We start from the raw sequence: 14914 nt of genomic DNA on the forward strand, positions 1-14914 counted from the left end.
ATATAGATGGTGACGGGGAACGGGATATGAATATCCAAATATTTAACAGAATTCCTACCGTCAGAATTATGTTATTTCTATAGAACCTAAGAAAGAATGAAGGAAGATACTCTTGAATGTAAAGATGTCACCTGTTATTATTATGTAACAGAAGTTAGCTAACATCCCATAAAAACGTAATACTCAGCCTTACATGGTCCTGGGGTGGTGGGGAGTATACAGTCCTATCAACTAGCTTCTTATGCTAAGCTACTTTGTACTCTTGACAAACCCGGGGGATGTTGCTGAATGCTGTCTGTCCTTCTCTCTCTCGAGTCTAGACTGGACGGAGCCTGTCTTAATGAACCTAAGACATTATTTGTACTTGTGTGTCTCTTTGTGTTAATGTGTGTACATTTCTAAAAATGAATAAATGATAGTTCTATAAACGTGTGTTGTTGGCTTTTGTTGAGTGCTCGTTGTGGTCCATGTTTATGATGTCATATTAATAATGACACCACTGAACCTGCTTCATCAAGTGGGCCTATTAGTGAGATGAGTGGTCTAATATTATCCAATCTGCAGTTGCTTGGATACGGTTCAAGAACACTTCCTATGAACAACAACCAAGGAGAGGAGACCAATTACAGTTAGATGGTAGGTTCAGAGGTTCCTGCAAATTAAAGGACAATGTAGGAGGAGATACCAGGATGAGCCATAAGGTCAGGTTTAACAGCATTAGGCATGTCTGTATTAATGTGACCTGTGAACCTGTGTGTGTGTGTGTGTGTGTTGTCCTGGGTGAGGCTCAATCGTCTCCGGACCGGCGTCAGGCGTTTCCGCTCATCAATGCACAGATGGGGCCAAATGCGTCGTGCGAGTGTGGCGCAGAGGACCAAACCGCAGACCATGTTATCCTGGATTGCCCGGTGTACCACCCACCCAACGGGATGCATGGTCTGTTGGTATTAGATGACGAGACGATGACGTGGCTTCTGGAGGGGTGTCCAGAAATATAGCCCGGGTGAGCCCCTCAACCAGGTCTCGGGGTGGTAAAAGGGTAGCCCCTCAACCAGGTCTCGGGGTGGTAAAAGGGTAGCCCCTCAACCAGGTCTCGGGGTGGTAAAAGGGTAGCCCCTCAACCTGGTCTCGGGGTGGTAAAAGGTTAGCCCCTCAACCAGGTCTCGGGGTGGTAAAAGGGTAGCCCCTCAACCAGGTCTCGGGGTGGTAAAAGGGTAGCCCCTCAACCTGGTCTCGGGGTGGTAAAAGGGTAGACCCTCAACCTGGTCTCGGGGTGGTAAAAGGGTAGCCCCTCAACCAGGTCTCGGGGTGGTAAAAGGGTAGCCCCTCAACCAGGTCTCGGGGTGGTAAAAGGGTAGCCCCTCAACCTGGTCTCGGGGTGGTAAAAGGGTAGCCCCTCAACCAGGTCTCGGGGTGGTAAAAGGGTAGCCCCTCAACCAGGTCTCGGGGTGGTAAAAGGGTAGCCCCTCGGCCCCGAGCCTGGTGGAGTGGAGAGGAAACAACAACCCATAGGCCGAAGAAGAAGGAGGATCAGGGACTTCGTGCTTCCTGTGTGAGGAGGAAGTGCTGTATTGAGCTGTGTTGATAATCAGACCCGTTAATAAAGGCTTTATAAAGGCTTTGTGTCTCTGTTTTATCATTTATTGATTCTGTCAGGACTGCATCCTGATTCTACTATCAACAATATTCTAAAATGTCTAACTGAACACTAAATCTGCTCATAGTGTTAGTGTTAGGGCTAACGTGTTAGGGCCTGACGCCCCCCGCCCGCCTGACTCCCCCCCCCCCCACACACACTCACACAGACCTGATGCCCCCCCCCCTCCCCCGACACACAGACAGCTGGAAATTAGCCATGTACCGGTAGGCTAAAGTTGCTCCATGTAATGCTTTACTGCTGTTAAGAGAGACTGTCCTCAAAACTATAAACTAAACACACACACACACACACACGCACGCACACACACACACACACACACACATACACACACACACACACGCCTGCATGCACACACCTACATGCCATCACACACACACACACACACGCCTGCATGCACACACCTACATGCCATCACACGCACACACACACACACACACACACACACACATACACATACACACACACACACACACACACACACACGCCTGCATGCACATACCTACATGCCATCACACGCACACACACACACACACACACACACACACACACACACACACACACACACACACACACACAGTCTAACCTGTTTTGCACGCTCTGCACACCCTGAACCACCTGATGAGGGCAAAGTGCAGCTCTGTGTTGTAATGTTCAGCTCTATCAGCTTTACAACACAGCAGGGAAGAGCCGAAGACTAAACCATTACAAGACAACACCACGATCAAAATAGCGATCTCCAAGTGCTGCTTCACTTTTTAGTGAAGCGTTTCTTTAAAAGCAGGAGAACTTTGTCAAAAGTTAAAGTCTTTAGAGGCTTTTGCAAAAGAGGGGACTGGCATCGCATGAAAAAAATGGCTTCTAAACCGTCTCTCCCAGAGGAGGATCTCTCCTGTCCTGTGTGCTGTGACATCTTTAAAGATCCTGTCCTCCTGTCATGTAGCCACAGCTTCTGTAAAGCCTGTCTGCAGGAATACTGGGAACACAAGGGATCTCAGGAATGTCCAGTTTGTAGGAGAAGATCCTCGAAAGCTAACCCTCCCATTAGCCTCAATCTAAAGAACGTGTGTGAGGCGTTCTTACAGGAGAGAAGTGCTTACAGGTGCTCTGCAGTCAGCACGGTGAGAAACTCAAGCTCTTCTGTCTGGAGGATCAACAGCCCGTCTGTTTGGTGTGTCAGGCCTCAAAGAAACACAAATCTCATGACTGCGTCCCAGTAGACGAGGCTGCACAGGAGCATAAGGTAAACATGAATGTAATACATAAATCAATAAACAAGCATGACGATTTGAAATGATGCGGTCGATAAGTTATGACACTTGATGTTTTCATAATGGCCTTATTAATTAGTCATCCCTTTTGTGAAAGCACAGTGGCACTGTAATCAGATACTGTCATTAGTCCAGAAATGTCCTCAGTAAAGTGTTGTCTCAATCCAGGAGGAACTCCAGACAGCTCTGAAACCCTTACAGGAGAAGCTGGACGTCTTTAACAAAGTTAAACAAACCTGTGATAAGACATCAGAGCACATTAAGGTACTGTGTAATCATATGAAGTGTTGTGGTCAATGATTTGAAGTTTTCTTGTTCTGCTCAGACTCATTTGTAACTCAAAAGTATGTGTAGAGCATACATTTCCTAGACATTTCCTCATACAGTTTTAATTGTGGTAATGGGTAAAACCACAGTAGGTAATGTAGGATGTTAGTGCACAAACAACAACAAACAATGGTGATATCATGAGAAACATTCTTCTTGCTGTCTCCAGAGCCAGGCCCAGCACACAGAGAGACAGATTAAGGAGGGGTTTGAGAAACTTCACCAGTTTCTACGACAGGAAGAGGAGGCCAGGATAGCCTCACTGAGGGAGGAAGAGGAGCAGAAGAGTCAGATGATGAAGGAGAAGATTGAGGGGCTGAGCAGACAGATATCATCACTGTCAGACACAATCAGAGGCTTAGAGAAGGAGCTGAAAGCTGAAGACATCTCCTTCCTGCAGGTAAGAACCACCTTTTCCTCAGATAATGTGAAGAGATTATAAATGAATTCAAAGGCTGATGAAATAATAATAAAATAATAATATCACTAGTATTGATGACTATTCTCTTCTGTTCCTCTCCAGAACTTCAAAGCCAGTAAGAAAAGGTAAGTGATCTGTCTCTGGTCTCTCTTCTCTGGGGTTCTGGGCCCAAGCCCAGAGCAGCACTGACTCCTGGATGTTCTTCCAGAGCCCAGTTCACACTGCCAGACCCAGAGAAGGTTTCAGGAGCGCTGATAGACGTGGCCAAACACCTGGGCAACCTGCAGTTCAGAGTCTGGGAGAAGATGCAGGAGATCGTCAAGCACGGTGAGTACTGACAATGCCTTTATTAACTATCTGGAAGAAGATTTGAATACTTATAAAGTTATACCAGATTCTTACTGTGTACTGGAAACAGGCACATCAAATAATGTGTAGAATATCTCTGTCTTTGTTTTGAAGCTCCTGTGATCCTGGACCCCAACACTTTCCATCCCTGCCTCTCTCTGTCTGATGATCTGACCAGTGCGAGACGTACAGACACATGGCAGCAGCTCCCTGACAACCCAGAACGGTTCATGAAGCATCCATTTGTTGTGGGTTCTGAGGGGTTCAGCTCTGGACTGCACAGCTGGGAGGTGGAGTTGGGGGACCATCCTTTCTGGATCATGGGTGTGGCTAAAGAGTCAGTTGACAGAAAGGGGGTGGTACCATATATAACACCAAAGTATGGAATATGGGCTATAACATGGCAGGATGGTAAGTATACAGATGTAGTGGGTAACACCATCACTCTGAAGAGGAGACCCCGGAGGATCAGAGTACAGCTGGACTACAACCAGGGGGAGGTGACCTTCTACGACCCTGAAAACACGACATTCATCTACACTCATAAAGACACCTTCACTGAGAGACTGTTCCCTTACTTCTGTATTGGACCAGCAGGTGATGCTAAACACCCTGATATACTGATCTGCCAATCAGAGGTGTCCCTGACTGTGATGTCATCCTAGAGAGGAGTGTTAGTAAAACATGAGCCACATGCTCTCTCCTGTCGTTATGAATTACTGAGACTTATTTCTTTGATTTGTATTTTATTGCGTTTGATGATTGTGGACATTTTCACTATCTTTACTTTCTTACAACAGTGTCTATTGTTTATTCTGTTTATTGTCAGTTAAAAAACGTTCACTGCTGTCGAGCAACAACAATTTTTCTGACACAGGTGTTGTGCTTTTGGCTAATCAAGGGATGTGGTTTGAACCGGATATAAAACTGCATTCACCTGTCACTGCTGTACTCCTGAACAAGGTCTATGAACGACCGAAAGCTTGAGAAATGAAACACATAGAAATAAAACACATAAAACACAGAGATCCTGTGTGTGCGTGTGTGTGTGTTTGTGTATAAATACTGATCTTGATCCATAGACATTATTAGAGGGACAGGTGCAAATCTCTTTTTTTTTTTTTACTGATCCACGATCAGCTTCTAATGGGGCTCCTGGTCCCTGGGCGTTCCGAAGATGAGGTCATCAACACGCGCACTTCAGACAACGCTCGGCCTCGGAGTCTGTTGTGTCCCACTGTCTGTCGCTAGCTAATGCAATAATCTGAGGATTTGTGTGGCACGATCTACACAGATCACAATATTGTGTCGTAGGTAGTTACCTTGAATACACCAGTATCAATGGAGTCGATGGAGGAAGCTATTCAGCAGAGCCCAGGAGAGAAAGTCGCTCTTTCTGCTGCCCAAAGAAGGGCAGAGATCAGGAGGAGGAAGCTGCTCATGAACAGTGAGGACAGGATGAACAGGATCGTGGGCTTCAGCAAACCTCTGGACGAGAATAACGGTAATAAAGCATCGATCGACCCAATCAGCTAGCATACCGTGACGTTAGAATGACAAGGTTCTGGGATCTCCATTTCTGGTCAAAATTGAGTTTTTTTTTTTTACATATTCTGATCCATTAGGTGTTCATTAATGCCTGTGTGGTGTTATTTTAAAAATGTTGACATTTCTGAGTTAGTAATTCATAAAATACAAAGGTTCCATCTCACAAAACACAATGGAATGTAAAAACTTTGACGCTCAATATCTCTGAACTGCCCTAGACGGAGATAGAACCTTCTCATTCTAAACGGAGATAGAACCTTATCGTTCTAAACGGAGATATAACCTTCTCATTCTAAACGGAGATAGAACCTTATCGTTCTGAACTCACGAATTGACATTTCATTGGAATCAGACATCAGCTCGCTAGCTTCATTAATACTGTGCCAGTCAGCTCTGCCAGGGACATCTATCTGTCCTGTATTCCGAGTCTATTCCTGTTCCTGTGTGAAGTGTGTTAGCTACTTCATACATGTGTCTCTATCTCCATACTGTTGTTTAATGTACATGCTCCAAGCTTGCCAATATCTCATAGGTTAGGGTGTCAGTGACATTCTTGTCCACTCATTCCAATGCCACCCCTGTGTTCTCTGTTCCACCCCTGTGTTCTCTGTTCCACCAGGAGACTCCAGACGTGTCTCGGAGCCCAAGTTCCACCTCGACTTGGACAGAACCGAGGCGTGGGCGTCCTCCTCCGCCTCCCCTAGACTCTCCCCGTTCGTCCCAGATAGCGGCCACCCCTGCGGCGACTCCCCGGGGAGCAGGGGGTCCCCCCTGCCAGACAGCAGCGAGGTGCTGGGCGGGGAGATGGGCGTGGGGCTAGAGGACGAGGTGGTGGGGGCGGCAGGGGTCAGACAGAGGCCACGGGGCGGAGGAGAACAGGAGGCGGACGAGTCCAGCCGCTCTCCGCGCAGGGGGCTCCAGAAGTACCTGTCCCGCTTTGATGACGCCATGAAGCTCCGAGGCCAGCTGGCCCAGGAGAAGCAGGCGCAGGAGGCCAACGCCGAGCCAGAGGAGCTGGACGCCTTCAGGCTGTTCAGGATGGTGGGCAGCGTCCTCCTCGCCATCTTCGTCAGAGTGTTTGTCTGCAAGTACCTGGTGAGTCTGTCTATGCTGGAAAGAGCTGTCTGTCTGTCTGTCTGTCTCTATGGGAACATGCTGTCTGTCTGTCTCTATGGGAACATGCTGTGTGTCTGTCTCTATGGGAACATGCTGTGTGTCTGTCTGTCTGTCTCTATGGGAACATGCTAGCTGTCTGTCTGTCTCTGGGAACATGCTGTCTGTCTGTCTGTCTCTATGGGAACATGCTAGCTGTCTGTCTGTCTGTCTCTATGGGAACATGCTGTCTGTCTGTCTGTCTCTATGGCAACATGCTAGCTGTCTGTCTGTCTGTCTGTCTCTATGGGAACATGCTGTCTGTCTGTCTCTATGGGAACATGCTGTCTGTCTGTCTCTATGGGGACATGCTAGCTGTCTGTCTGTCTGTCTCTATGGGAACATGCTAGCTGTCTGTCTGTCTCTATGGGAACATGCTAGCTGTCTGTCTGTCTCTATGGGGGCATGCTAGCTGTCAATAACCAACACTTGTTCTGTCTGAAATGCTGCCAGCTGCATCTAAAGCTGTACGCATGTTTTAACGGTTTATTAACGATGCTGTCTTTTTTCCTCTGTCTTACAGTCCATATTCGCGCCATTTCTCACCCTAGAACTGGCCTACATGGGATTGTACAAATATTTCCCGAAGGTAAGATGCCTTCAATAAATCCTCATTACTTATGAAGTACCGTTAAGCAACACACCTACAGTGAATGTGACAGAAACACAGTATACTGTATAGTGAATATACTGCCATGGTTTTATGTGTTATGCACTAAAAACGATTTAGTTAGACTCAGTTTTGATTGCACATGGTCCCTGTTAAATGTAATGAATAGATATTGAGTTAAAAAGATGCTACACATGGCCTGGGGTGGTCCAGTGGTCCAGAGCAGCGGTCCCCAACTTTCTTTGCACCACAGACCGGTTTCATCTAAGACAATATCTTCACGGACCATGTGTGGGGGATAAATACATTATAAATACAGCATAAAAACAAATATTAAGTGCATAAAAAAGACACTGTATTAGTGTAGTGTTCCAAGTGTTCAGTGAGTGAGTGTGTGTGTGTGTGGCTGGGTGGATAGGTGGGTGGATGGATATATACTGTATATATGTGTGTGTGTGTGTGTGTGTGTTGTGATAACCCTCTCACTGTGACCATGGGGAATTGCTAGAGCTAGAGACACCGGGAGACATTGCGCACTTGTCTGCATATTTTATGCCTACTAACATAGGAGGAGCACTGCCCACTCTAAGAAACAGCACTGCCGTAGTGTCCAACTTAAATAAAATCAAGTTTTATTTGTATAGCGCATTTCTCACAAGATTCACATAATGACAGAGCCGCAAGCAGGCAAAGGTAAAAAACACCTGTACACTGTGTAGCCAGGAAAATTCCCTTGCAGCCCTCTACTCATAGAGCGACTACTACCAGTTTGCCTACCAGCACACAGCAGCGGCCCCCAAACCCCCCCCCGGGGGGCCCCTGCCCCCGAGGAGAGGCCCGAGGACCAAGCAAGCAAGCAAGGGCGAAAAACCTTGTACACTGTGTATCCAGGAAAAGTTCCCTGCATATTATTAGCGTACACACTGTCCATAAATGACTTAAAGTTATTCCTGCATCGTTCTGCATCCAGCATGGGGCACAGACTCTGGTAGAGAAGGATAACTGAAGGTCCCACCACCGGAGGGGTAGGCGGGGGTTTGCCCGGGGCCGTTAGGCCGGGCTCCGTCTCCGCTTCCGCCTCCGTGGTTCGGGGGTACTCCGTACCGCTGTCCTCGTGTTTCGGGGGGGTCTCCCAACCCTCTCTGCTCCGAGGTCCTCGGTCGGGGCTATAGGTTGGACTCTGGCTCCGGCTCTGTGGCTCTGGGGGGGGGGGGGTGTTGCGTCCCTCCCTCTCGGTGCTCTGGTCAGTAGGGTTTGGCCCATAGCCTACAGTCCTACAGATGCTGGTAGCTCGGGGGGGGGGGGGTCCGCTCGGTCTGGTACATGGATCACAGCCGTTATTACACTCGGTTTAATGTACTCACCCGTCGCTGGCGTGGCTGGCGTAGACGTAGCTCCCCTCCTCCTGCGTGGGTCGCGATCCTCCCATTATGTGGGGTTGCCGTCCCGGGCACAGCTGCCTGGCGTCCGCTTGATGAGCCCCCTGGTTGGTGCCTCGATGATTGGTGGATGCGGGACAGCTGATTGGTGTATGGGGACAGCTGATTAGTGGATGCGGGACAGCTGATTGGTGGATGGGGACAGCTGATTGGTGGATGCGGGACAGCATGGCTGCCCTTGCCATTGTTTTGACAGACTTGACTTACTTGACTTATGCCGTTGGATCTCTTGCAGAGCAAAGGCCATCAACGACTCTTCTCCATCCATCACGGCTCTGGGCTTTCTTTTCCACCTCTCCCCAGCTGGTACCCTGCCTCTTCAACTCTGCCTCAGAGTCCCTCTTCCAGCTGTTTCTGGGCCTTCCTCTTTTCCGCTTTCCCTGTGGGTTCCATGTCAGGGCCTGTCGTGTGATGGTAGCTGCTGGTTTGCGCAGGGTGTGACCAATCCATCCCCACTTCCGTCTCCTGATCTGGCTCTCTACTGGCTCCTGGCTCCCTCTCTGCCACAGTTCCTTATTACTGATTTTATCTGGCCACCTGATTTTGAAGATGCGCCTCAGACAGATGTTGATGAAAGTCTGGATTTTCTGCAATGTTTTCTTTGTCATTCTCCATGTTTCTGAGCCATAGAGAAGGACACTTTTGAGCCATGTTTTGACAGAGTGTACCCTCTACTGCTGGTCTGAGGGGGACTCCCTCAGGACAAGTTTAGGTGTGATAAACAGCAGCGTAACTCTGTCACGGGGCTCTAGTCCGGGAGCCGTGGGGTTGAACCTTGTTTTGTCGGGTAAAAAAAAAAAAAAAAGGACGTCCTCCTTCAGTTGCGTCTTGTGCTGTTGGCCCATTTTCTCTCCAAGTTCACCTGGTGAACTTGGAGTTCACCTGGTGAGCCCAGGTGGTAGCAGCTGACCGGGCGCAGGTGGTCAGGGCGCAAGTCGGTGAATCCGGGCGTTAGGGTGTCTGTCTGGCACCTCTCGGCCGCCTGCATGGCCGCTCTCTTGGTGAGCAGGACCGGCCGCTCCGTGCGGAGGCTGCTGGGCTGAGGGTACCGGCCGCCCTCGTCTCCCCCCAGGTCAGATGGGCGGCCGAGGCAGATGGTCTGTGGGCCACGTAGAAGTGGCTTCTCATCGTTACCCCTCTGCTGGTTAGCCCAGATCAGTTGCTGCTGCTGGGCCCTTTTAGACACATTTAGCCACCCTCGTGGTCTGGGCTCGGCAGGTGGGGCGGGCACCAGGTTGGCTGGACAGTGAGGCCCGAGGGTGGCAGGCGGGGTGACGGGAGAGTTAGGCAGGATGGGAGGAGGAGACCTCCCACCCTTCTTCTGTGTGGCAGGCACAGAGGAGGTGTGCACCAGGTTGGATGGACGGTGAGGCCCAAGTCTGGCAAGCCGGGTGGCTGGAGAGCCAGGCGGGGTAGGCGGGATGGGAGGAGACCAGGTAGGTTGAGCCCAGGTAGGTGGCACAGAGGAGGCGTGCGGGGTGGCCTTCGGCTTGGAGTACCTTCGGGGGTGGAGCACCATGGCCTTCACATCAGGGAACAGGTGGACCCCGGTGGGAGAGGTCCCTGAACCCTGGAGAGAACCCCTCGTTCTCGTCTCAGCTCTCGGCTTTGACGTGTTGATGTCGAGGAACCATCGCCCAGGGGGCCCAGGGGGCCTGGTAGGGGTGGTGGTCTTACTTGGTAGACCGTTGTCCTTCATGACTGAGGAGAGAGATCATGTTCCAAAAACATTTTTTTTTAAATTACAATAAAAATCTTATTAAAGTAAGTAGTAAAAATTATTTACTTCAAAACAGTACACATGAGAAACGCACAATTACAACACCAAACAAAATAGGTGTGTGTCCTGCCTTTTCTTCTTTATCTTAACCCCCCCCCCCACACACACACACACACACACACACACACACACACACACACACACACACACACACACACACACACACACACACACACACACACACTATAAACAAACAACAATATTAAGAGTAGGAATCAACAAAGTGCTTAAAGCAGCTATTAGTGATTTTTTTAAACAATGTTTTACCACACTTTACTTACTTTTCCAGGGCAATTACAATTCATATATATGGTAATAACATAGGCAACATCACATTAAACCAAAACAAAAATTCCCCCTCCACACATGAATTAAATACTTACCTAAGTGTAACTTATTAGGCAGCAAGATTTTCAAAAATCTAAAATATTTCGCATAATTATCAGCAGCTATGCGGGTCGTTCGCTCGGCTCACGAATAAATGCGCCTCCGTCTGAAACAAATAAAGACACGATGTTGTATTACTATGACGTCATCGTCCTGTCTGGCCATTATGAGCATTATGACATTGCGGGGCTTTCCCGCCATCAACAGACGAGTGTCAGTGGCCCACGCTTTGCTACTGATACCAAGCCATTATGGCGCAACATTGTAATAATAATAGAAAGATAATAAAATAATAAAAGACAATATTAATGGGTCCATGGGTACACAGTATAGGCGATTAATTCTAAACAATCGCTACCTACCTAGCCTATGCCTAATGTTCCTCAACATTAACGAATTATGCTCACAGAAATCCGAATAGTCTATCTAAGCCACGGACCGTTTTCATGTAAGACAATATTTTCACGGACCGGCCTTCAGTGTGTGACGAAATAAAATGATACGACCGGCATAAAAACAAATATAAAGTGCATTAAAAATACAACTCACCAGTAATTGCTTCTGTCCTTGTTCACGTTTTTTTTCCTTTAAAAAACAAACTCCAAAGGCTTGTCTTTTAACGCAGGGTGCTTGGGCTCCATGTGCTCGCCTGTCAACACATATTCTGCAGAGCGGGCTTGGCGCGTGAGAATCACCTGTAGCGATAAACCCGTATTTTAAGTAGGACTCCTGATATTCTGAGTCTTTTAAATGCAGCTTTCTTTTTTTTTTTTTTAAGTCGTAGGCTCTTCTTCTTTTGTCTCCTCGTTGGGCATTTTCCCCTTTCTAAAGAAGCTCTCCAAAGTCATTTCTTTATTACTCATTTTTCTTACTCAACTTGTGGGCTTAATTTTTGGGATCACGTGACCGAGACGAGCATCTTGACACGTGTCAAGAGGCACACACGGACGGATGTATCCGGTCATTTTTCAAAATAAAACATCTAAAACACAAACAATTAAAACACAATATTTTACTCATTATTTCTGTGTCGAAATCGATTCACGTTATGTCATGAACTATAAATAAATAAATAAAAAAAGTATAATAATAAAAATAATAGAATAGAGCATGAGTATAGCCCTGTAGGTAGCAGTAGTCGAGGACAGCAGGTAAAGGTGTAAAATACACAGTATCTGTAGGGATGAGATGAAGTCAGATATATATACGACGGTATCCACAGGTGGATTGTGGGTATGAGCGTAGCGGGTAAATAGTCACCAGACCTCGACCTTGTAGCCCTCGTTCATAAGCCTGTCTGCTTGGTGGAAGTGATTATTGATGACAATAATTAGAAACAAAAACCCTGTAGCAGGTGTTTAAACCTCTTCTCCCCCCCCACCCTACCCCACCCCCCAGGTGGAGAAGAAGACAAAGAGCACCGTGCTGACAGCCGCCCTGCTGCTGTCTGGCATCCCTGCTGAGGTCATCAACCGCTCCATGGACACCTACAGGAAGATGGGCGACGTCTTCGCCGACCTCTGCCTCTACTTCTTCACCTTCGTCATAAGTCACGAGATCCTGCTGCTGATTGGCTCAGAGACGCCGTGACCCCCGTAGCATGCTGCCCCTCCCCCCTGGTTGCCATGGTGATGTCACCTCACCCCTCTCGGGCCAGTTCCCTCACCCCTTGACCCCCCCCCCTCGCCCCCCCCAATGATCGCTTTGGTCTGTTTAAGAGGTTGGAATGTGGAACACAACGTCGTGCAGATAGAAATGTGTCGGGTAGAGCAGATATCAGTGTCTGTCAATGCAGTGTAGATAGTCGTTTCTGCTCTATATGCTGCATTCCTAGCTCTGCGATGTTGTCAACGTTTCACCTCACTGGATACACCACTGATCCCTTTTGTTTCCCAATGTTGTTTCCCAGTCCCTGCCCATATACCATCCCTATTCAGAGAGCCAATGAGGGGGAGGGAGGCGGGAGGTGGGAGGTGGCATATCTACAGATGTATGTGTAAGGCTGGAAGACAGAACGGAACTAGAACTAACAGAATCAGAATCAGAATTCTCTTTATTGCCAAGTATATTGGCACATACATGAAATTTACTTGGTGAGGTTGGTGCATAGAACATAAGAAACAACAATATATAATCCAAAAATGTTTAAAAGACAACGGCAAAGAGAGCAATGGAATAATAATTATGTCGGCTGTAAATTAGAATTAAAAAATTTAAACTAATATAAATTACTGTGTGTGTGTGTGTGTGTGTGTGTGTGTGTGTGTGTGTGTGTGTGTGTGTGTGTGTGTGTGTGTGTGTGTCTCTGTGTGTCTGTGTCTGTGTGTGTGTGTGTGTGTCTGTCTGTGTGTGTGTGTGTGTGTGTGTGTGTGTGTAAGAGTGTAAGAGTGTGTGTAAGAGAGACAGGGCAGGGGGGGTGGAGGCCCCAGAGTCAGTGTGAGGCCCATGGGGATGATGTGGTGACCAGGGTGGGAAGGATCAGCAATGATCTGTCCTGCTCTCTGACAGGTCCTGGAGTGGACCTGTACGTAGGGCGGAAGTATAACATGCATATTTGACCTGTACATAGGAGCTGCTTTAAGTTACTATATCTGTTATGTAACTGTATCTGTTGCTCTCTTACAGTGTTACAAAGGGTCCAGTTAGTTTGTGTTTTGTTTTCAGGTGAGTATGTGTATCTCATATATGTGAGACAGGAGATGCAGATCTTTCAGGTTTTTGGTGAATGTTGGTAATAGTTTTTGCACCATTTAATGCTTATGGGCATTGTTATTAACTATCTGTACATGCATACACTGTTATTAAAAGGGGGTCATTTACCATCTGGGCCAGGAAAAGGAGTGTTTAGGTGTATTGAAAGTGTGTGTTCACACTGCTATTCAACGTGAGACAGTGGGATCTTGTAAATGTGTATATCTGTGCTGGAAAACTCTGATTGTGGAACTGTCATGTAATGCTTTGCTAGCTATCCAAGCCTCCCTCATACTCTCTCTGTGTGGCTTTGCATGTTACATCGTGTGTTAATGCTGCATTGCATTGCATCCAAATTAATTTATTACATTTTTGACAGCTTTTCTGTGTAATTTCATGCGTGATTTTTTTGTTGGTTTCATTTCATTTGATAATGTTTACATCATTATTTGTGTTCGATTATTAAAGTTTAAATGTTGTATTCATGATTAATTATTTTATTTGTGAAATATTGAATGAATACCAACACAAGGATAAAGGCACCCTATAATGGTATTTAATTTCTGCTAACAACATTTACTGGAATGAATAAGGTGTGTAAAACCAATAAAAACGTGGAACATTTGTCAAATGCTTCTCTTTTTACATATAATTCACTCATATTTTGTTTCTCGGGTATACAGATCATTACAAACCATATTGATCATACGTATGTAGAAGACTATGGGTAATGAGAGAGTGGATAAACTAGCCAAACAAGCTGTTAAAAAAGGAAACATAGACACAGATATAATTCAAATATCAAAATCAGAGGGAAAGAGTAGAGACTGTAGTGAAACAGAGAGGGTAGTGAGAGAAACAGAGAGGGTAGTGAGAGAAACAGAGAGGGTAGTGAGAGAAACAGAGAGGGTAGTGAGAGAAACAGAGAGGGTAGTGAGAGGAAACAGAGAGGGTAGTGAGAGAAACAGAGAGGGTAGAGAGAGAAACAGAGAGGGTAGTGAGAGGAAACAGAGAGGGTAGTGAGAGAAACAGAGAGTAGTGAGTGAAACAGAGAGGGTAGTGAGAGGAAACAGAGAGGGTAGTGAGAGAAACAGAGAGGGTAGTGAGAGAAACAGAGAGGGTAGTGAGAGAAACAGAGAGGGTAGTGAGAGGAAACAGAGAGGGTAGTGAGAGGAAACAGAGAGGGTAGTGAGAGAAACAGAGGGTAGTGAGAGGAAACAGAGAGGGTAGTGAGAGAAACAGAGAGGGTAGAGAGAGAAACAGAGAGGGTAGTGAGAGAAACA

At 47.1% G+C, this 14914-nt stretch overlaps 1 protein-coding gene and 1 pseudogene across 2 annotated transcripts; both read left to right on the forward strand.

Annotated features, from left to right (window-relative positions):
* The first annotated feature begins 2340 nt into the window (after positions 1 to 2340).
* On the forward strand, positions 2341 to 5033 carry LOC308174705 (E3 ubiquitin-protein ligase TRIM35-like; annotated as a pseudogene). Its single transcript, XR_013938070.1, has 6 exons — positions 2341 to 2900; positions 3097 to 3192; positions 3425 to 3655; positions 3779 to 3801; positions 3885 to 4003; positions 4139 to 5033. The product of XR_013938070.1 is annotated as an E3 ubiquitin-protein ligase TRIM35-like (transcript).
* Positions 5034 to 5343: 310 nt separating this feature from the next.
* camlg (calcium modulating ligand) lies at positions 5344 to 14255 on the forward strand. The gene is made up of 4 exons (XM_080549678.1): positions 5344 to 5528; positions 6192 to 6667; positions 7248 to 7313; positions 12339 to 14255. The coding sequence occupies exons 1-4, from the start codon at positions 5366 to 5368 to the stop codon at positions 12528 to 12530; spliced, it is 897 nt and encodes a 298-aa protein (XP_080405804.1). The 5' UTR covers positions 5344 to 5365; the 3' UTR covers positions 12531 to 14255.
* The last annotated feature ends 659 nt before the right edge of the window (positions 14256 to 14914 follow it).

This window comes from Nansenia antarctica (genome assembly GCF_963989245.1).
Source record: "Nansenia antarctica genome assembly, chromosome: 20".
NCBI lineage: Eukaryota > Metazoa > Chordata > Actinopteri > Argentiniformes > Microstomatidae > Nansenia > Nansenia antarctica.

Coding starts and splice junctions, on each gene's coding strand:
- camlg (XM_080549678.1), top strand. CDS start 5,366: ATGGAGTCGATGGAGGAAGCTATTCAGCAGAGCCCAGGAGAGAAAGTC. Junction 6,668..7,247: donor TGTTTGTCTGCAAGTACCTG/GTGAGTCTGTCT, acceptor TCTGTCTTACAG/TCCATATTCGCGCCATTTCT. Junction 7,314..12,338: donor TGTACAAATATTTCCCGAAG/GTAAGATGCCTT, acceptor CCCACCCCCCAG/GTGGAGAAGAAGACAAAGAG.